Source organism: Engraulis encrasicolus, chromosome 16 (assembly GCF_034702125.1).
Source record: "Engraulis encrasicolus isolate BLACKSEA-1 chromosome 16, IST_EnEncr_1.0, whole genome shotgun sequence".
NCBI classification, from domain to species: domain Eukaryota; kingdom Metazoa; phylum Chordata; class Actinopteri; order Clupeiformes; family Engraulidae; genus Engraulis; species Engraulis encrasicolus.
The window spans coordinates 6,113,374-6,131,920 of NC_085872.1; the positions used below are offsets into that span (position 1 = coordinate 6,113,374).

At 39.9% G+C, this 18,547-nt stretch overlaps 2 protein-coding genes across 2 annotated transcripts; one reads left to right on the forward strand and one right to left on the reverse strand.

Annotated features, from left to right (window-relative positions):
* Positions 1–383: 383 nt before the first annotated feature.
* Positions 384–9,342, reverse strand: aptx (aprataxin). Its single transcript, XM_063218415.1, has 9 exons — positions 9,171–9,342; positions 8,833–8,963; positions 4,547–4,593; positions 4,404–4,457; positions 3,965–4,234; positions 3,803–3,865; positions 3,469–3,692; positions 1,975–2,078; positions 384–1,024 (listed from the first exon to the last, which is right to left on the reverse strand). Exons 1-9 carry the CDS (start codon positions 9,305–9,307, stop codon positions 876–878), a joined length of 1,179 nt encoding a protein of 392 aa, XP_063074485.1. The 5' UTR covers positions 9,308–9,342; the 3' UTR covers positions 384–875.
* Positions 9,343–9,357: 15 nt separating this feature from the next.
* On the forward strand, positions 9,358–18,527 carry dnaja1 (DnaJ heat shock protein family (Hsp40) member A1). Its single transcript, XM_063218414.1, has 9 exons — positions 9,358–9,486; positions 10,576–10,713; positions 11,005–11,197; positions 11,312–11,416; positions 11,829–12,056; positions 12,836–12,950; positions 14,903–15,018; positions 15,387–15,487; positions 15,920–18,527. The coding sequence occupies exons 2-9, from the start codon at positions 10,582–10,584 to the stop codon at positions 16,163–16,165; spliced, it is 1,236 nt and encodes a 411-aa protein (XP_063074484.1). The 5' UTR covers positions 9,358–9,486; positions 10,576–10,581; the 3' UTR covers positions 16,166–18,527.
* Positions 18,528–18,547: the final 20 nt, after the last annotated feature.

Sequence of the window (18,547 nt, forward strand, 5' to 3'; positions counted from 1 at the left end):
GTTGAACCATATCTTAATTGAAATTGTAGTTTTTGAGCTGGAAAACTTAATGTGTGGAACTGACTTACTATTGAATTTACTTTTGTCATTTTATTGTAACCATGGAACCAAATTATAAGGCATTTACCGTATGCATTGACTAATGGCTATCAGCCAAACACGTTTCCCCCTAGTTATTTTAGGTACTCATTTTAAACGATTTTAATGTATTATTGAAGTACATTGATGTTATTTCATGAACTAATTTCAATTTCATCAATATGGCGTGTTCTGCAACCATGAAGACAATTAGTTGCACAAAAACCACATGAGGGCAGCACTGAATCATAACAAGAAAAGGACGTTTCAGCTTGATTGATTTAGGTAGAGTAACCAAATCCATATGCAACGGCCTTGCTCAGGAAGACATAATTTTAATAACAAATGTGAGCAGTAAAAAAAAAACATTCATCATATCCAGCTGTGACAAAACTAATTTAAGAGATAATCCACCCCCAGGTGATAGTCACTTACCGGTACCCAACTTCAGGGACTGCATGCAGTGACTTCACCTGGTGGTGATGTGTATCTCTTAAAGTTTAAGTTCAATGTTAACAATTTACAAACAAAAAAAACTGACATCATCAACCACTGTAAACAATCTGTGCGCAAAATGACATGAAAATGACCAGTTCAAAAAATCCATTTAAAACAATGAATTAACATGAACATAACCTCTGAAGGTTGGTAAATGGCACTTTACAAATAACCAAAAAATATGAATACAAGAAACTCTTAACCTAACAATCAATTGCACGCAGCTGGCGAGCACATAATTCAGAAATATAAACAAACAAAATTAAACAAAATCTGAAAGGGGTAAATCAGGGAATCACTCAAGAGTGGGTTTTCAAATGCTCCTTCAACTTGGGCATGTTGGCTTGTGGTACTCGGCATACATGGCAGCGCAAAGGAAGATTTAGCATCTCAGTCATCCCTTCCTGTACAGCCACCTTTCCATCTCTCTCCAGCATTGCAATGACTTCTGTGGATGCAGACACAAATGCAGGTTCTGATATTATAACAGCGGTGTTCAAACAGTTGTCAATATTAATAAGCTGTAAAACACTTGCTATCAACTGGGCAAATGCACTGCTCCAAAAAAAAATCAAAGGAATTCCAAAATAAGGCAGTGCAACTCCATGTCGATCATACTTCTGTGATATAATATCAGCCTGTCGCCAGACAGTAAGCAATAGTTATTGTCAATCCATTTAGCCTGTTTTGCAAATTTATCAAGTAATGGATAGAAATTAGAGGGAATAACCAAAATAGTTATTCGTCAGGTAGTGCCCACAAACCATTTCTTTTTTTATCCTTTCTGGTAGCCCTTCTTAGCCATATGCATTTTGACAGTTTCACAGCCCTGTAGGTAGCACGAGGCAGTGTCTATTATCCACGGAAGTTGCTCAGGTAGTGCCATTCATCCAAGATGACACATCGATGTGTGCTGTGGCATGGTTTGCCGTGTCCACCAACACAGAGTCCAGAGCATGGAGGAGATGCAGAGGCCATACGACTGTTTACAACCTAGCAGTGGTATTGCCACCTCCTTCGTTGTGCCACGTGACACAGAAAGACCGCTGTCAGAGCCATGAAAAATGAGCTTTGTCACTGCTCTGTAAGCATAGGCCCCACGTGTGGACACCAGTGGGGCCTTTGCTTTAAGAGCGGCACCAAAGCTCCTTTTTCATGGCTCTGACAGTGGCTTTTTTACAACAAATGTTAAATTTGCACAACAGTACGCAAAATGGATTCACAATGAGGGTTCCAAGCTGGACAGGCTCTCACAGAGGCATGATTGACTTGGAGTTGCATTGCTTTGTTTTGGTGTTACCTTTGTTTTTGGAGACGTATATGTTATATGCTACTGGACTAAATCATGAGAGACGAAATCATGTGTGGTTGCAGTGAAATAGTGCACAACAATCTTACCTTGGGATTCAATGAAGTAATCGGTTGTGAATGAATTCCAATGTTTCCGTGTTTTCAGACATGGAGAGTCAAAGTCTTGGCTGATGACATGAAGGTGGACATGGCTGTGAAAAAGGACAGACCATTTCAAACATTACTTAATTAAATACCTACGTATATACATTTCCAACAAGCTAAAAAAATTGTCTCACGAAATAGAACAATTATAGTAAAAATGATTCTGGTAAATATAGAAAGCACCTTCCATTCTTAGTTTAAAAGTGGGGAACTGATACACTGTTACAGTGTAATTGGAACCAAAATAATGATTGGCTTGCAAAAGCAATGACACATACACAGTTTAAAGCAAGGCTATTCAATTAGAACTTAATTTGTGTCACATTTTCCAATCAACAACGTATACTAATAGGTGGTAAATGGTAATAGCACTTTGTATGTTAAATAAAACACCTGTTGAGCTTGAACCTGTTGAACATGAGGTGCAAAACTAAGTACACCCTAAAGTCTCAGGGAAATACATGTAGATACATTTTAGTAATTCAACAAGCATTCAGGTAGTACTCATTAGAGTTCTCCAGCAGATAATTGGCTGTAAAACAATGTTACGTCGTAGAGCACCTTCCTACTGTAAGCAATTACACCATATGGAAGAGAGAGGACAAATGTCTGACAATAAATAAAATAATTTTCTTCACACCAGAATAATCAAAGTTTATCCTTTGATACTTATCAGTCAAAACTATCTTAAGTGGTCCAGAACAGATGGACCTACATCTGTCTCACAGAGACGTCCAGGTGGTCCACAGACTTACCTGGTCCTGAGCTCAGCCTCATTACTGCAGGTGGGAGATTTGTTTTTTAGTCAATATTTTTGTATGGAAGGATTTCACAAACAAATCTCAAACGTGCACACACACCTTACACGACAACATGCAGCAGAGGCATGTCGATATATTAAGAATGTAAATTGAGTTAGGGATTAGAGAGGAAGGGAAACTCCGGTTCTGGAGACTTGCGAATGGGGTTTTACTTTTGAAGCTGGCGGCCGTATCTGGACCGCAAATGTAATACCTGGTTTAATGGGGCACAATGTAGGATGACGTTGTTTACGTGATGCCCGTGGAATGTCTGTCTCAAAATCTACACGTCATGTGAAAATGCTGTTTAAATAAATTCACTGTGAGAATGTTTTTAATCACAGAATGCCAGCAGTTGATACAAATAATACGGTATCTAAAGCCATTTTTCATATGAGAAGTGTTTCCCACAGCACTCGTAGCGCTGTCTAAAGTTACATTTGGGGTTCTCTGACAGCGGACCATGAAAGTGGTCGCGAGAGTCATCTTTCACTTACTAATGACTCAAACAAGCATTGGCTGACTCAGGACAGTCATTAATTAAACTTTTAATCCTACATAGAGTCTATTTAAAGGTTTACTAATAAGTTACTTTTCTATGCATTCTATGTGCATGTGTTTCAGGTCTGACACTCACCTCATGCTTGGGATAGCATGGTAGCCCATGCGGAAGCTGAGGTTTTTCTCAGGGCACTGGTCCACCATCCTTTGGCCAACACGCTGCATGTGCACCAGTAGATCGCTATGTGTCTCTCGAAGAGATTTCAAGTTTGAGATTGCCTCCCATGGTAGCACTAGCCAATGGTACTGTGCCTTTGGGTACTTGTCCTTAATCACGACCACTTGTTCATCCTTATAAACCTGGTAAAAACAAGTGAGCAACCTTTTTACAGTTTCATGTCTTAGGGCACTCAATAACAACTTAATAAGCATCATGGATATTTCCAAAGGGGGAAAAATCATATATATACCTGCAGTTTTGGATTTTGCATAGACACCTTAAGGCCCTGATTCCAAAATCCTCCACGACCTTCCTGTTACATTGAATGGGCATCATATCAATTACCATGAATGACAATGCTATGATCAAATGCACATCAGTGACAATGTTTTAAAGAATATGCGCTTATTACCCCATGGTCATCAGCTGCACTTGGTCCACCTAATTTACGTGGCTCCTTGTCTCTCGGGACACACTGGGCAGCAGTGGGTTTTGAGGGAGAGCTGCTTGCATGAAAGGGCTGCTCTTCTCTGTGTACCTTGCTAGAAGAAACAGCTTTTTCTTCGTCTTCACGTGGCCGCTTTGTGGTCTTGCAATCGTTCCCAAAGTCTTCAGTGAACTTGATCTTGTATGTATAAAACTGGTTTACCATGAAGAGGGTCTGACCAACCTTAATTTTCACCTGACAGCAGAGGAACAGCAGACATTAGGGGCACAGATATGAAAACCACACTTAAGCATAACAGTGTTTGAAGTGACTTTTTCACTTAAACAACTACATGAACATAACTCAGTCCAGCAAAAGTTTTTTAAAAAGCATATATAGATCTATTTTATCGTTTGTTTTTTACCTGATTCCCTTTCCCGATGACCGTTTCATCGACACTGGTAGGATTTGCACCCAGCTATACAATACAATTTCAAAAACAAGTTAAAAATCTGGATGCATGATCAAAAATGTTACTAATTTGATGGATTTGCTGTTGACACTGACCTGTTTCACCATGACATATCCCTTGTTGTTGTCCGCTTTCAGCTCAACTAACGTAGGAGTTAGAAAAATAAAGATTTAGTTAATTAGCCCCTTACTGCAGGACGTACCTCCAGTGGCACGCTGTGATAGCTATGGAAAACCTAACTACCATAGTACTACAATACTATGACATAACACAGGGCCTTTAGTAATGCAGAACGACTTGGTCATTGCCATTCTGCCTACAGCAAATTTATAACGCCGTGGCTTAACGGGTTACGTCCTCGCCAGTGTTCCAATATTGCTAAACAAAAAATAATAAGGGAACACCATAACAACACAGTGCGACTCCAACTCAATCATAACCTCTGATAGATCTAAAACATCAGCCAGAAAGAATGAAAATGGAGAATTGGTTTGTGGATGCAGATCACATGCAGAATGGTTATTTTTATCGTGTCTTGTTATTACCCATCATTTGTACCAGTTGCCTATTGAATCTGCACAACAGTGGTGAAAAAAAGGGATTGGACAAAATAATGGAAACACCGTCATTTTAGTGTGGAATGTTTCATGGCTCAAGTGGACCAGCTTGTTGGCCAATCTTCATTCATTGCACATTGCACCAGTAAGGCGAAGTGTGAAGGTTCAATTAGCAGGGTAAGAGGGTCAAAGACGAGACGTGCATTTTTTTTGTTCCGCACTCATTTAACTATCAAAAAAGTAAATTAATGAATTTTGAATGCTATGCTGATAAACAGCATAGTCTGGTGTCTCATTTCAGTAACATTTAAAGAAAAATAAATGTTAATGTATGTGTTAAATAATCTCATAAAGTGCAAAAACGTCATTCAGTGTAATGGTCCGAACTTAAAAATCATCAATACATCCTTGAATAATTATGCAAAATGACGAACAAAATTCTTTTTTCACTCTCTGAGCATAATTCTAGAAGTGTTCTTGTTATTGTATCAAAAGCACGTTTCATTACCATTTTGTTTTGATATTCAAATCATCTGGGGACTTTTGTCCGGATTTTCAATTCCTTGGATATCATTCAGTGTAATAAGATCAACATGGTGCTTTTAAATCATAATAAAAAGTAATAGTCACACACAATATGTGACATCATCAAAAGGAACCCTAGGGACCCCTTAAGTGATGATGCAAAGGGAGAATCTTGTTCTTCAATAGTCAAAAAATCTGTATTTTTATCTTGTGGTAACAGCGTCCACAAAAACAGATGTCATTCAGTGAAATGTCAAAAAACACTTTTATACTCAGATATTCATCCAAACAAGCATATTTTCTAAATAGACATAGTAAACATTGTGGGTCAAAGTCATTGTCTCATGTAGGTGACTAACTGTGTGCTTGTAAAAAGGTGAAAATAAGGTGAAAAGTATTTGGTCGTCCTTCAGTGTAAGAGATGTCATTCAGTGACATGCAGTGTAAGGGCCATTTCATTCAGTGTAATCAGTTCATGGTTGTATATTAAGAATCAAAACGGCAATATAAGTTGCAATATTACTCTAAGATAAAATAATATGATGATACTACTTGAAATTATGACTTTTATTGCTATTTCCATTATAAACTTGTTATTGCCATGTAGCATCCATATTACTGGGTAGATTCTGGGATTTTGGAAGTTGTACATGAATTATTAGAACACCCTAAGTCACAATCCCCGAAATATGCAGGTTAACAGACAAAATTTTCTTTTTTATTGTTTTAGGCCTAAGTAGTAGCCTACCTCTAAGCTTGTGATCTTGGAAGTTCTTCAAAACACATTTTAATGCCCCAATATTAAGTAAAATAGCAATTATTTGACAACATCTATTTCTGTTGTCACTCATTCAGGACGTTGAGTACTGTAGTATGATGGTAACAATATGATAGCAATGAAAAGTAGCTGTTTATATAGGCTTTTTTGCCAAGGCATCATTCAGTGTAATAGTTGTGGTCATTCAGTGAAATGCACATTTTTATGTTAAAATAAAGTCAAATTCTTACGAAACTTATTTGTTTAGCACAACAAATGCGGGGGCATACAACAAATGAATAATTGTGCATTTTAAACTGATTTTCTCTTCAGTGGAAAAACTTCTTAAAGCCAAATGGGTGAAATGCACTCGGTGAAAGACTACAAACACTGCAAAACTATTTGCAAATGCCTTTTACTAGAAATTTTAGGTTTGATGAAGACCTTAAATATAGGCCTTTACTATGGTATGTAGCTTATTTCAGTTTTTTAACGTCATCTATATGTTTTTTGCATTATCAACTGTTTAACACCGTATTACACTGAATGACATTTTATGGGTGAAAATGGGGTAAAATGCATGTTCCTTACTATTTTCTGAACAGAAAATAATAAACTTAATCACTCTACACTCCAATGTACCCAAAAAAATTGAAGAACGGTGTCAGGGACCAGTTTTATTTTTTGGAGTCCTAAAAACCCTGTTTCGTCTTTGACCCAAGAGCACATTTTTGCTCAAAATGTGTACACAACATTATAGGTGACATGTCAGAGTTCAAAAAGGAGCAATTCTTGGTGCCCGTGTAACTGTTGCACCTTTGACAGAGACAGCAAGTCTTTCTGATGTATCAAGAGCCACGGTATCCAAGGTAATGTCTGCATAGCACAAGAGGAACCTGTCTGAAAGGGATGTTTGGGTGACCAGTCGTGTATATTGACCCTGTGGAGCTCTCGATGGACCGTTCTGGCGGGAAAAGGAGAGCTGAGTTGCACATTTAATTCTAGTGAATTGGATTGCTGTGGTTTTATGTTTTTTGGATACAGTTCGGGTTAGCACCCAAACATCCATTTCAGAGAATTCAGACAGCTTCAGACAGCTTGATACATCACAAAGGCTGGATCTCAAATGGCGCACTTGTGCACTTCAGGCACTATGTTTCAGTGCGTAACTAATACGGCATACACACTGAAACATGGACACTGAAGTGCACAAGTGCACCATTTGAGATTCAGCCAAAGACTTGCAGTCTCGGTCAAAGATGCAATAGCTACACGCGGACCAAGAATTCCTCCTTTTTGAACTCTGATATGCCCCCCATAATGTTGTGTGCATTGCAAAATTTTGAGCAAAAATGTGCTCCAACCCTGCCAATTGAACAGTCACACTTCACCTTACTAGTGCAATGTGCAATTAATGAAGATTGGCAGACAAGCTGGACCACTTGAGCCATGAAACTTCCCACACTAAAATTACAGGTGTTTCCATTATTTTGTCCAAACCCTGTACATACGCAATCAGTGTCGCTTCCTAACTGGACAGGCTAACTTCACAAAATAATAATTGATTTGGAGAGGCATTGCCATGTTTGGTGTTTTTAAGCAGTATACAGGCTTTTTCAGCCATCTTAACATGCAACAAACTTTTGACAACTGCCACCAAGCAACCCGACACTTCAGTTTTGAAGACACTACTATGGCACTGACACCATTACAAAACCTTTTTAAGAGGACATGTCTTTCCAAAGGTATGATACATGTTGGGTATTATGGGGTGTATGTGCTGTCACTTTTTAGAAGAAATTAAGCTAAATATTGTAGTTCTTCAGTATTGCAACAGTCATATTTAGTATAAATACTTCAGTGATTTGGGTCATGTAGTCTCTGGGTACATCCCAATATGTGTCCTTGCCTCCTCCACTTGTGCTTGTCTCCTCGTCCCGCCTCCTGGCCCCTCCTCCGTGGAGAAAACGATAAAGTTTCCCAGCTGTCAGCCTCGCCACAACAACTTTTGAGGGACTGTTTTTCATTCACCATCCCAATTGCAAATGAGAAAAAGACTTTTCAATTGAGCTTTTGCAAAATATTGAAATATAATGCTGTTGTCAGTGATGTCATCATGACGAGAAGCAAGTGGAGGAGGCAAGTGGAGGAGGCAAGGTCACATATTGGGATGCACCCTATGATCATAACATGGTGAGGACACAACCAAAATGGTAAGAGACTGGATTACTGAAATCTCAGTAACACACACACACACACACATCAGGTCTTGCGAATCCCAACAAGTATGTTGAAATACTACAATGTAATACTAACGCCATTTTGAGTGAGCCATTCTCAGAAACTAAACAAGAAACTGAGCTATGTTTTCTCCTATTAGACATGGACTGTTTGGACCACAAGTCAGGGACTGTTTCAACCACTCAACTGATATGGAACAGAAGCAGGCGTCAAAAACAAAGTTGCTGCTAGCTCACATCGATTAACTAGTTTGGTCAAAAACTTTGGTTATGCAATTTGAGCCTATGTCGTTTTCGCGTACCTTGTTCCCTAGAACATTTCTTATCATGGATACGCGTCTCAGGGCACCGACCCAACACCACTGGTTTCATGTGGGGTAAGGAGATGGGCTCGTGACACCCATCTGCCGACACAAGCCAACACGAGGGCATCCTATGGGCAACAAAGAAACGAGTTAACACATTGCACCATAGAGAGACATGCTACACATATTACCGGTAGTTCTAGGCCTACCACTACTAGCCCTCCAACAAGTAACTAGCCTAGGGTAACCGCCGGTTAGCTACAATGCACTTACAACCTCAACGTTAAACGTTGTGTTGTGATGCAACAACCGCGTGTAGATGAAAAGTACATTACTTGCACCGACTGCCTGTTTTTCTTCGTTGACCACGACGGCTTGAGCTAGGACTAGCTGTGTCCTGAAAAAAACAAGAGCAACTACTACTGACTTCGCACACGTGCGTGCATTTACCAAGTTGTTGTATTGTTTTCATTAGCTTGAGCTAGATCATGCTACGTCATCATCAGAAGGCGGTAGTTCGCGCAGACTCGGATACGCTGAGAAAAAAGGGAAAAGGTCGTATGCGGAGTCGCAGGTGGGTCAGAAAGAAGATTCTGGAAATCTGTCACCTCTTTTGTTTGCCAGCGTTGTACTGAACGATCTATTCCACAGGTGAGATTTCTGACAAGCGATATTATTATTACTTTTAATTCTACATCGGTCAACGCTTAATTCTGACCATGAATACCATCGGTTTCTTCCCCGAGTTCGCCGTGGTGTGATGTGTGATGGGTGGCTAGCACTAGACAGCAAGTAGCTAGCTGCTCTCTTTTCAGGCCAGCTCTCTAGCTTCACAGTAAGTTTTATTCGATAAAACGTGTGCCTCATTTTCAGTGACATCCCATCTATTAATCTTACGTCCATCGTATAAAAGATTTTGCTAGATCGCTTAACATTCCATGAAAGAGTCAGTACCACAGGGCTGTGTCAGTACCTACAACATGATTATGCTATATGAAGCTAGTAGCAGATCTACCCAAAGATTAAACATAGTGAATAATTGTGAATTTTGACATTTTGATCATTTTTCAATTTAGCGTCATGCTGCTATATTGGTAAAGTAATATTGTCAATTGGTACTTTTTTACGAGATCAGCAGCCAATGGTTGTTTAAGGTTGTTATGCATATAAGCTTTGAAGCTGGCTAGCAAGTAAGCTGTCAATAGCATTGATACTTCCAGTGTTCCATAGTCATACCCAGGGGGAATGTTGTCTGTTGACATTTTGATGCTCAGTAGGAAGGAACCATTCGACCCACTAAGATAAAATTTGAAACAACATTTATTCTGGTAGATGCCGCCAAGACTCATACATTGTTTTTAATGTGCATAATGGTGCATGTGAAGAATTATCATTCCTAATAATTTGACTAACTTTGGTATGCCATGTACATTTCTATGCAAGTTTTTTTGGTGCCGTATACATTTGAAGAAGGATCCTGCCCACCATAACAATGAAAAACCAATAAAATGATAAAATGACCTGTTGTCATGATCTGTTATGTCAATATTTTAACATCATATATAGTAGACATGGCACTCTTTTCCAGAGGGGCTGGAACCCCAAAACCTTAACTGCCTTATTTTATCTAGTGGCTCAATGTACTCGATGTCATGTCACCATATATAAAGGCTATGGAAAGGTTTAGTTGAACTTCTACTTAGTGACCAAAAAATATGACTGTCCGTCCCTTCTTTTTAGGCTAAGATGGTGAAGGAAACGGGATATTACGATATGCTGGGCGTGAAGCCCAGTGCCTCTCAAGATGAATTAAAGAAGGCTTATCGTAAGCTGGCCTTGAAATACCACCCGGACAAAAACCCCACTGAGGGGGAAAAGGTAAATGCGTTTCTTTGTTGTTGTTTTTCCCCCTCTTTCAAAGTGTAGTAAGTAGTTTAGTAATTCTTAATTCGTAAGCTCTCGGTTGAGATGAAAACTCGTTTTGGGGGTCAATGAAAGTCTGTCTTAATGCATGTTCCACGAACATAAAGGTGCCCAAGCGGCGTAGAAGTACTTTGGAATATGTTTGCCTTTTCCCCCATGTTGACATTTGTGAAACTCAATAAATGATAGCATAAACTTTGTGAATTTGAGAAGGATTTAAATAACCCCATATATCATCTCCTCTAGTTCAAGCAGATCTCTCAGGCATATGAGGTGCTGTCCGACAGCCAGAAGAGGGAGGTGTATGACCGAGGTGGAGAACAGGCTATCAAAGAAGGAGGCAGTGGAGGTGGTGGAGGCAGAGGTGCCTTCAGGTCGCCCATGGACATCTTCGATATGTTCTTTGGTGGAGGAGGGAGAATGCATAAGGAAAAAAAAGGTTAGATGGATATTTACAGTGGGTCCTCTATGATGAAGAATTGCATATTTCTTCTTTGTGTCATTTCAGGTAAACATGACATTTATTTTAACTGTTTTTGTTTTGTTTTTTTAGGAAAAAACATTGTCCATCAGCTTACTGTGTCTTTGGAGGAGTTGTATAATGGAAGCACAAGGAAGCTAGCTGTCCAGAAGAATGTAATCTGTGAAAGATGTGAAGGTATTCAACCTAAGTAATAAGGATGTTTTTACAGTGCATTACTCACACAATGGCTACGTTACATGAGACATTCTATTTGGAATTAGCTCACTTTAATTCTGAATAAAGATTAATTCCGCTTTGAAAACTTAATGTTAAGACTTCACAGTTTGGAATGAAATGAAAGATCAAAGTAAACTCGGCACTATTTAATTCTGATGAATTATTAGTTCAGAATTAAGAATGTCATGTAAACGTAGCCAATGTGTTATGTTGGCCTGCAATTGGTTATCATCACATTATGTGATGCATATACGTAACGTACATACAGCTGTTGTGGTGTTTTCAGGATGTAAAACTGAATCTTGAAACGTAGGGCATGTTCGCTCAGAAGACTCGGCTCATTCCCTGGGTGTTTGTGTTCCTCTGCTAGGCCGTGGGGGTAGAAAAGGAGCCCTGGAGGTATGTGCCATGTGCCGTGGCTCTGGCGTCCAGGTGCAGCTGCACCAGCTAGGGTTCGTTATGTTGCAGCAGGTCTCTGCTGTGTGTGGTGCATGCCAAGGCCAAGGCCAGCGCATGAGTCACAGAGATCGCTGTAAAACCTGTGTTGGGCGAAAGATCCTCCGTCAAAAGAAGATCTTAGACGTCCATATTGATAAAGGTGAGACTTTTTTCTCTTGAGTATATGATCAGCAGCCTAATGCCTGTTTTATATTTTATTATCACCCGGTGAGCAGACGGAACGTCTTCTGATTGGCTTAGCAGGTGTCCATTATTCCCCGAGAACAGGACACCTATGATGTCATGTGGGCGTGCGGGAATCTAAGCTGCTTCTTTTCCTAACTTTCTGACGAACTGCCGTTACTAATTCTAAACTGGCGGTCACTATGGTCAAGACCCAGTCGTTAGTTCCATCGCATTTGGTTGGCAAGTCAAAACCCAGTCGTTTTTCCTATTGCATTTGGTTGTCAAGTCAAAAACCCAATTGTTAGTTCTATCGCATTTGGTTGTCAAGTCGCCCCAATTTTCTACACGCGTCCTTACACACTTCCGATAAGGGCGCGTCTCACTAGATTAGGAAGTGGTGCCCATAGCAACGAACCAACCGCAGTGGTTTACCTACTTTCTCACGAAGCCTTAGATCAACCTATTAATAAACTTATACTTAAATGCTGGCAACCGGGTGATAAGCGGAATAACGGCATTCGAGGTGTTCCGATATCGAGGGAAAATGGACTTGGCTCCGCCTTGTCCATTATTTCCCTTGATATCAGGACACCTCGTCGGCCGTTATTCCTTACATATTAATATTATCTGAACTAGCTTTATTAACCAGTTATAGTTTCACATGTGAAAAAAACGTTGGGCCACTTGATGTGCTGAATCTCCTGTTCACAAGAGCTCTGAAGACTTTACATTCGTCATTCATTTTATGTGTAGGAATGAAAGATGGACAGAAGGTGGTGTTTCATGGAGAAGGGGATCAAGAGCCGGGATTGGAACCAGGTGACATTATAATAGTGTTGGATCAAAGGGAACACCCTGTGTTCACCAGGTAAGCATAAATGTCACAAGTTCTTATTCATCCAGTTAGGGCTGCAACTAACGATTATTTTAATAGTCGATAGATCTAGTCAAGATTAGTCACGATTAGTCACTAAGTCAAAAATACTTGCTCCAACCTCCGACAAGCCTTCCCGACCTCTAGCGCAGGGAAGTGAAAACATTCTTACAGCTCACAATGAGCTTTATATCATGATGGTAACTTATTTACTCCAAGATACAAAGTCCAATTCATACGTGCTGGCCAATTTTAGGTTTCAATAAAGTAATAAAGCATTAGTAAAGGAAGTAAAAAAGCACTGAATTAAATGAAACGATTAGTCGACAATGAAAAGTATTGTCAACAAATTTTTATAGTCGATTAGTCACAATTAGTCGACTAATCGTTGCAACCCTACATCCAGTTCATTTTAATGAAGAGTTTAGTTGTAGTAGTTCAGATCTGTTTATTGGAGAAACCAAACTCAGTTCACAAATACATGGCACAACACAGGAGTGCAAATACAGGGCAGGACTCAGCAGTATATTTACTGATTCAGGAAAGGATACTCTTATTCAAACACACTGGAGTATACAGTTTAGACGGAAGTGAAGGAAATATCATACTGTCTAGAACAGCCGACTTTGAAAAGGAGAGGGGTGCTGCATAATATACAGTTGTCTGCTACCTACCATTCAGCTCCCAGCTTCCCATTTCAATGATTGTAGGGTAGGGCACGTTCTATCAAATAACATTTTCATCACAGTTGCGGGGTAAATATTACGAGTGGGTATCGCCAACCACCTCCCGATACGATGCGCATCCCGCTATAGGGGTCACGATACAATATCTCGCGATACATGTGTATCGCAATATTTTAGACCTTCATTTTTTGTTTTTATTCATTTTTCTAGAAATTAGACATGAAGGACCAAATGTTACTTGCTTTTGTACAGCAACAGTAACACTGTAATGAATGTAAAAGACTGCCTTCATAAAACTGCCTTCATAGGTCTGGCAGTTGCTGTGTAGCTTTCAAAATTCTATTTATGCTATTAAATGAAGTATCGATACTGACACCGCCGATACGATATGCGTATTGTGAAGAGGCCCGTGACGATATATCCCGATACGGATATTTTGAACACACCCCTAGTAAACATGTAGGTGAGGGGTAACATAGTCACGTGTGACCTGTACTGTATTCAAATAAGTAGTAGTCTTCTAGGTTTGCACTTCTTTTTAACATGTAAAAGTAAGCTACTTTCACCAACTAATATACCAACTTGTTTTATATTTTCTTTAAAAGGGAATCCATTTTATTTGTGAGGACAAAGCATAAAACATTTTACAGACATTGCTCAATCATCGCAATGCCCTGAACATGTTTTGGGAGTATGTGAGGCATTGCCTAATTGTAGGTTAAAAGGGCATGCCATTCACTCTCAATTGAGTATGACTGCAAAACAAATATTAGTCTCAGTGTACTTGATCAATAAGACAGGATTTGAATTCTGCTTTGTTGCACACATATCATGTGTGTTTGGAAATTGTCCCAGTTTTGAAGATATTATCAAGACAACAAAAAGTTGTCAGTTATGAGAAGTTTACTTAAATGGACAAGAACAGAATTTATTATGGTTTTACTGGCATTGTCACCCCCTTTTAAATGGGAAGACTGGTCGCCTTTGCTGTTGGAAAGTTTTGCAGGAATTGAGCGGAACTGTTCATTTATCTCTCTGTTTTGTACATGTTGAAAGTTTTTTAACGCCAACATATTAAGCCTGGTAGTTACCCTGAAAAATGTTTAGCACTGGGTCATTCAAATTCTTGGGGCTTCCCAGTGGATTAAGTCTGGGAACCACAGCTGTAGGCTATGCCAAAGTATATCACAAGCCTAACCTGCACATTCACGCCATTGTATTGTGCTGGTTATGTTACTAACACATGCATTTTGATCCTAGACAAGGAGAGGACCTGGTTATGGCTATGGAGCTGCAGCTTGTGGAGGCTCTTTGTGGGTTTCAGAAACCTGTGCAGACACTGGACAACAGGACTCTTCTGGTCACGTCCCATCCAGGTATTTCACCACGCCATGCCAGCCCTTGCCTTATGTGCCAACACTTGAAGGCCTTCCTTAAAACTAATGTCTGGGCAGCATCTTGTGCAGTTCAAAACCCATATATGTCATTCAGCATTAGCTCTAACGCTGCAGAAGAGTAAGAAGGGCTGCACCCCAGGGCTGTACCCTGCAATGGCAGCCTAGAGCTAATGTTCTTACAAGACAATGGCTTGAGGCACATTCTGGATGTCTCGCGGCACTGTGTGACTGAAGCAGTATCTAAACGCTACTGCTGTTAAAGTTTGATGTCTTCTTTTAAAGTGTGTTAAGCTGTAAAGGCATCTGGATGCATGTGTAATGTATGTGTGTATGTATGTGTTCTTTAGGAGAATTGATCAAGCCAGGCAATGTGAAGTGTGTCCTGAATGAGGGAATGCCTCTACACCGCCGTCCTTATGAGAAAGGCCGCCTCATTATTAATTTCACAGTGAGTGCTATTCTTTCATTTCTTCCTTCCGAGAAAGGACATTTACTCCCGCTTCTTGGTTTGATTTACCGGTGACTGGTTCTCTCATATACTATTTATAGGCCGACCAGTTTATAGTGCTGGTGCCCGCCCGCACAAGTTGCGTTCAGGACTTATTACTATTATATCATTTATATTATTATTGTTACCTTGAACAACCTGCTGACGTCCACATTGTCATCACGCAGAAAAGCTTTTTTAAAAAAAAAAAAAAAGATATATTCGTATCATCACAAACCAACTTTGCAGTTCCCGAATACTCAGATTGTTGACATTTTGACATTAGAAGCGGGAACGGGCACCGCCACGCTACGCTAAACATTTAATGCGGTTCTGTTGGGGATGTAAGTTAGGGCATATACTTACATACATAACTTACTTTGACCTATGCAGGTGGTGTTTCCGGTGGAAAACTTTCTACCCTTAAACAAGTTGAAGGAGCTGGAGCGCTATCTGCCTGCGAAACAAGAAGCCGATGAGCCCGAGGCCATGGACCATGACCTGTACATCTGTGCTGATCTGGAGGACTGTGACATGGCTCGGGAGCGCCGGCACCAGCGGCACTACTACTACGTGGAGGACGATGACGACTTCTACCCAGGTGGTGGAGGAGGAGGCGTGCAGTGTCAGACATCGTAGGTCCCCTGCGTCGTCTTGCCAGCATTCACACAACTCCCAGCACAGCACATCTCTGTGAAGCCCCCCCCCGCCCCCCAGCCCTGCTCCTCTCTTAGGCCACCTGGAGTGCTATGACCTGAAAGGTGTGTCAGACCTGACCTTGACTCATCCAGCCATTCTAACATGCCGGTGTCATTTTATTTTCCTTGGAACAGTTCAGATGACTGGTTCTGTAGTGTGATAAAAGGTATGGAAACCGTCAAGTTAAACCTTACTCACTCACTGGTGTGAGACATCTGAATAGCCATGCTGCCTGTCACTGATGGAATGAAATTAACTGCAGTAGTCCTTGACTAAGAAAAGACATTGTGTTGCGATTCATTTTTTTTTTAATGCAAAACCAATTAATTTTGTAAATGCAAACCTGTTCAGCAGGTCAAATTATTAGTTCCACTCTGTGTGCAATACATTCTTTTCTCCCTTCTGCATTTCCCCTTTTTTTGTGTTGTGGTGCCATTCCCGGCTCATGTACCAGTGATGAATTGGGCATAAGCTTCCTCGTGTACCTGTTCATGGTAAAGTATCTTACCCTTCTCACCCATATGTCCATGAGAGACCTAGTGCCAGAGACCTAGTTTGCCTGCCTTTCAACGCATGGCGTTTAAGGGGGCTTGCGTAGTCCACACATCCGACCTAATGCATATGCTTCCACAAGTCTCTACACATCATTGCGTTTTGGTCAGCATTATGTATGGACGCAAATGCATCCTCTTGGGGGGTGAATAACGCACGTTAAAGGACATTGGCTTGTGTTGATGGCGTTGTAAACCCCCTAAGTTTGGGCAGGCTATAGTCTGAAATGAGCCTTCTAGCTGTTCATTAAGAATTCCTGGTGTATATTCACAACATAGTGATGTGCTAGGCATAAACACTATCTGGAATAGCCTGCTTTTTTTTTTAAGAAAAGGAAAATGTGTCCCCTTTCAGCAGAATTTCCCTGGTGTGGGCCATAGAAATGCATCCTTACTTTTTAATCATACTTCCTTGGTTAAAGCATATTCATAACGCTGAATATAATTCATATTACTGCTGATCAAAGATGTGAATTATTCAATGGCAAGACAAACTAATTTACAGTTGTTGCCTGTAGGGTTTATTTGGGCTTAAGTCCACACCCAAAGTTAACTGAAGGAGCGATTTAAAAAAAAAAAAAAAAACACTGCTATGACGCTGTGCTTGAGAATTGGTAATGGTGAATGGCTGCACACATGAGTACTGTAAATTACCCAATTTCCTGAAAATCACCTCGCTTAGTCATGTTGTAAAGTCAATGTATTTTGTATATTTTGCACCAACCAATGACACAACTGTAGGGGTTGAAATAGAATAATCCTGAACCAGTTGTGATCCCACATCAACAATTTCTTCCTCAACATTACCATCACTTCATCTCATATTAATTATATTAGTATATAATATATGCACAAACGACAGAATATAACTTGTACAGTGAGAGTAACCTATTTCATACACTTTTGGACCGCCTTACTCAGTTTAGCATAATTTAGCATCCACCTTTTCTAGGAAGGCCATCAGGCAAATTCAAAGAAAGACAGGGCAGTGGTTTTGTAGTCTAAGGCTTGAGAAGAGTGTAGCCTTAAACAAACTGATTTTGTAAGCCAAATTGATGTCAGTGCTCTTTTTTGCAGTGTTCATTAAAACAAGGGCTTGGTGCCATTATGTGTTTGTCCAATGTCCAGTGAAGTTCAAATCACAGAGGTGGTCTTGTCTGACTGTGATGGTTTTTCAGGCTTTGAAATGTTGCATTTGTTTGCACATGGGTTAACATTTAAAATGTGAATTCATTCATTTTGTGTCACGAATAATGCCCAATGTGGTCTGTTGCCAAGTAGTCTTCAAAATTCGTACGTAGATGCAGACGTAATTTTAACTTCCCCATTTCCATGTTTATACAATACCATGCCTTGTGGACTGCTCCTTTGAAGTATATGAATTTCTTTCTTCTCTAAGTCCAACATTGGTTAAAAACATTATAATATTTATCATTTGGATGATTACCTCAGTTCATTGTGCCTGCGCTGAAGCCTTACTGTTTGCGGTCACAATTTTGAGATGCTCAACGCATCAAATTGAAAAAAAGACATTTTCTTAAAATTGGAAATGAAATTAATTGTTAGTAACATGGCTTCGTACTGAAGTTACTTACACTTTAAATGCAGGGCTGGTTATGCTTCTTTTTCTAATCCTAAAGCTGTGTCGTCTTTCATATGTGTACATGTTAATTTCAATTCTGTTAGGACCAATAACTTATGCATTTATATGTTTTTATTTATAATTAAATGAATTTCTGTTTATACTTGGATTTTTGTGTGTGTGTACGTT

Coding starts and splice junctions, on each gene's coding strand:
- dnaja1 (XM_063218414.1), top strand. CDS start 10,582: ATGGTGAAGGAAACGGGATATTACGATATGCTGGGCGTGAAGCCCAGT. Junction 11,417..11,828: donor AATCTGTGAAAGATGTGAAG/GTATTCAACCTA, acceptor TTCCTCTGCTAG/GCCGTGGGGGTAGAAAAGGA. Junction 15,488..15,919: donor GCCTCATTATTAATTTCACA/GTGAGTGCTATT, acceptor TGACCTATGCAG/GTGGTGTTTCCGGTGGAAAA.
- aptx (XM_063218415.1), bottom strand. CDS start 9,307: ATGAAAACAATACAACAACTTGGTAAATGCACGCACGTGTGCGAAGTC. Junction 4,594..8,832: donor GAAATGTTCTAGGGAACAAG/GTACGCGAAAAC, acceptor CTCCTACGTTAG/TTGAGCTGAAAGCGGACAAC. Junction 3,693..3,802: donor TGCAAAATCCAAAACTGCAG/GTATATATATGA, acceptor TGTTTTTACCAG/GTTTATAAGGATGAACAAGT.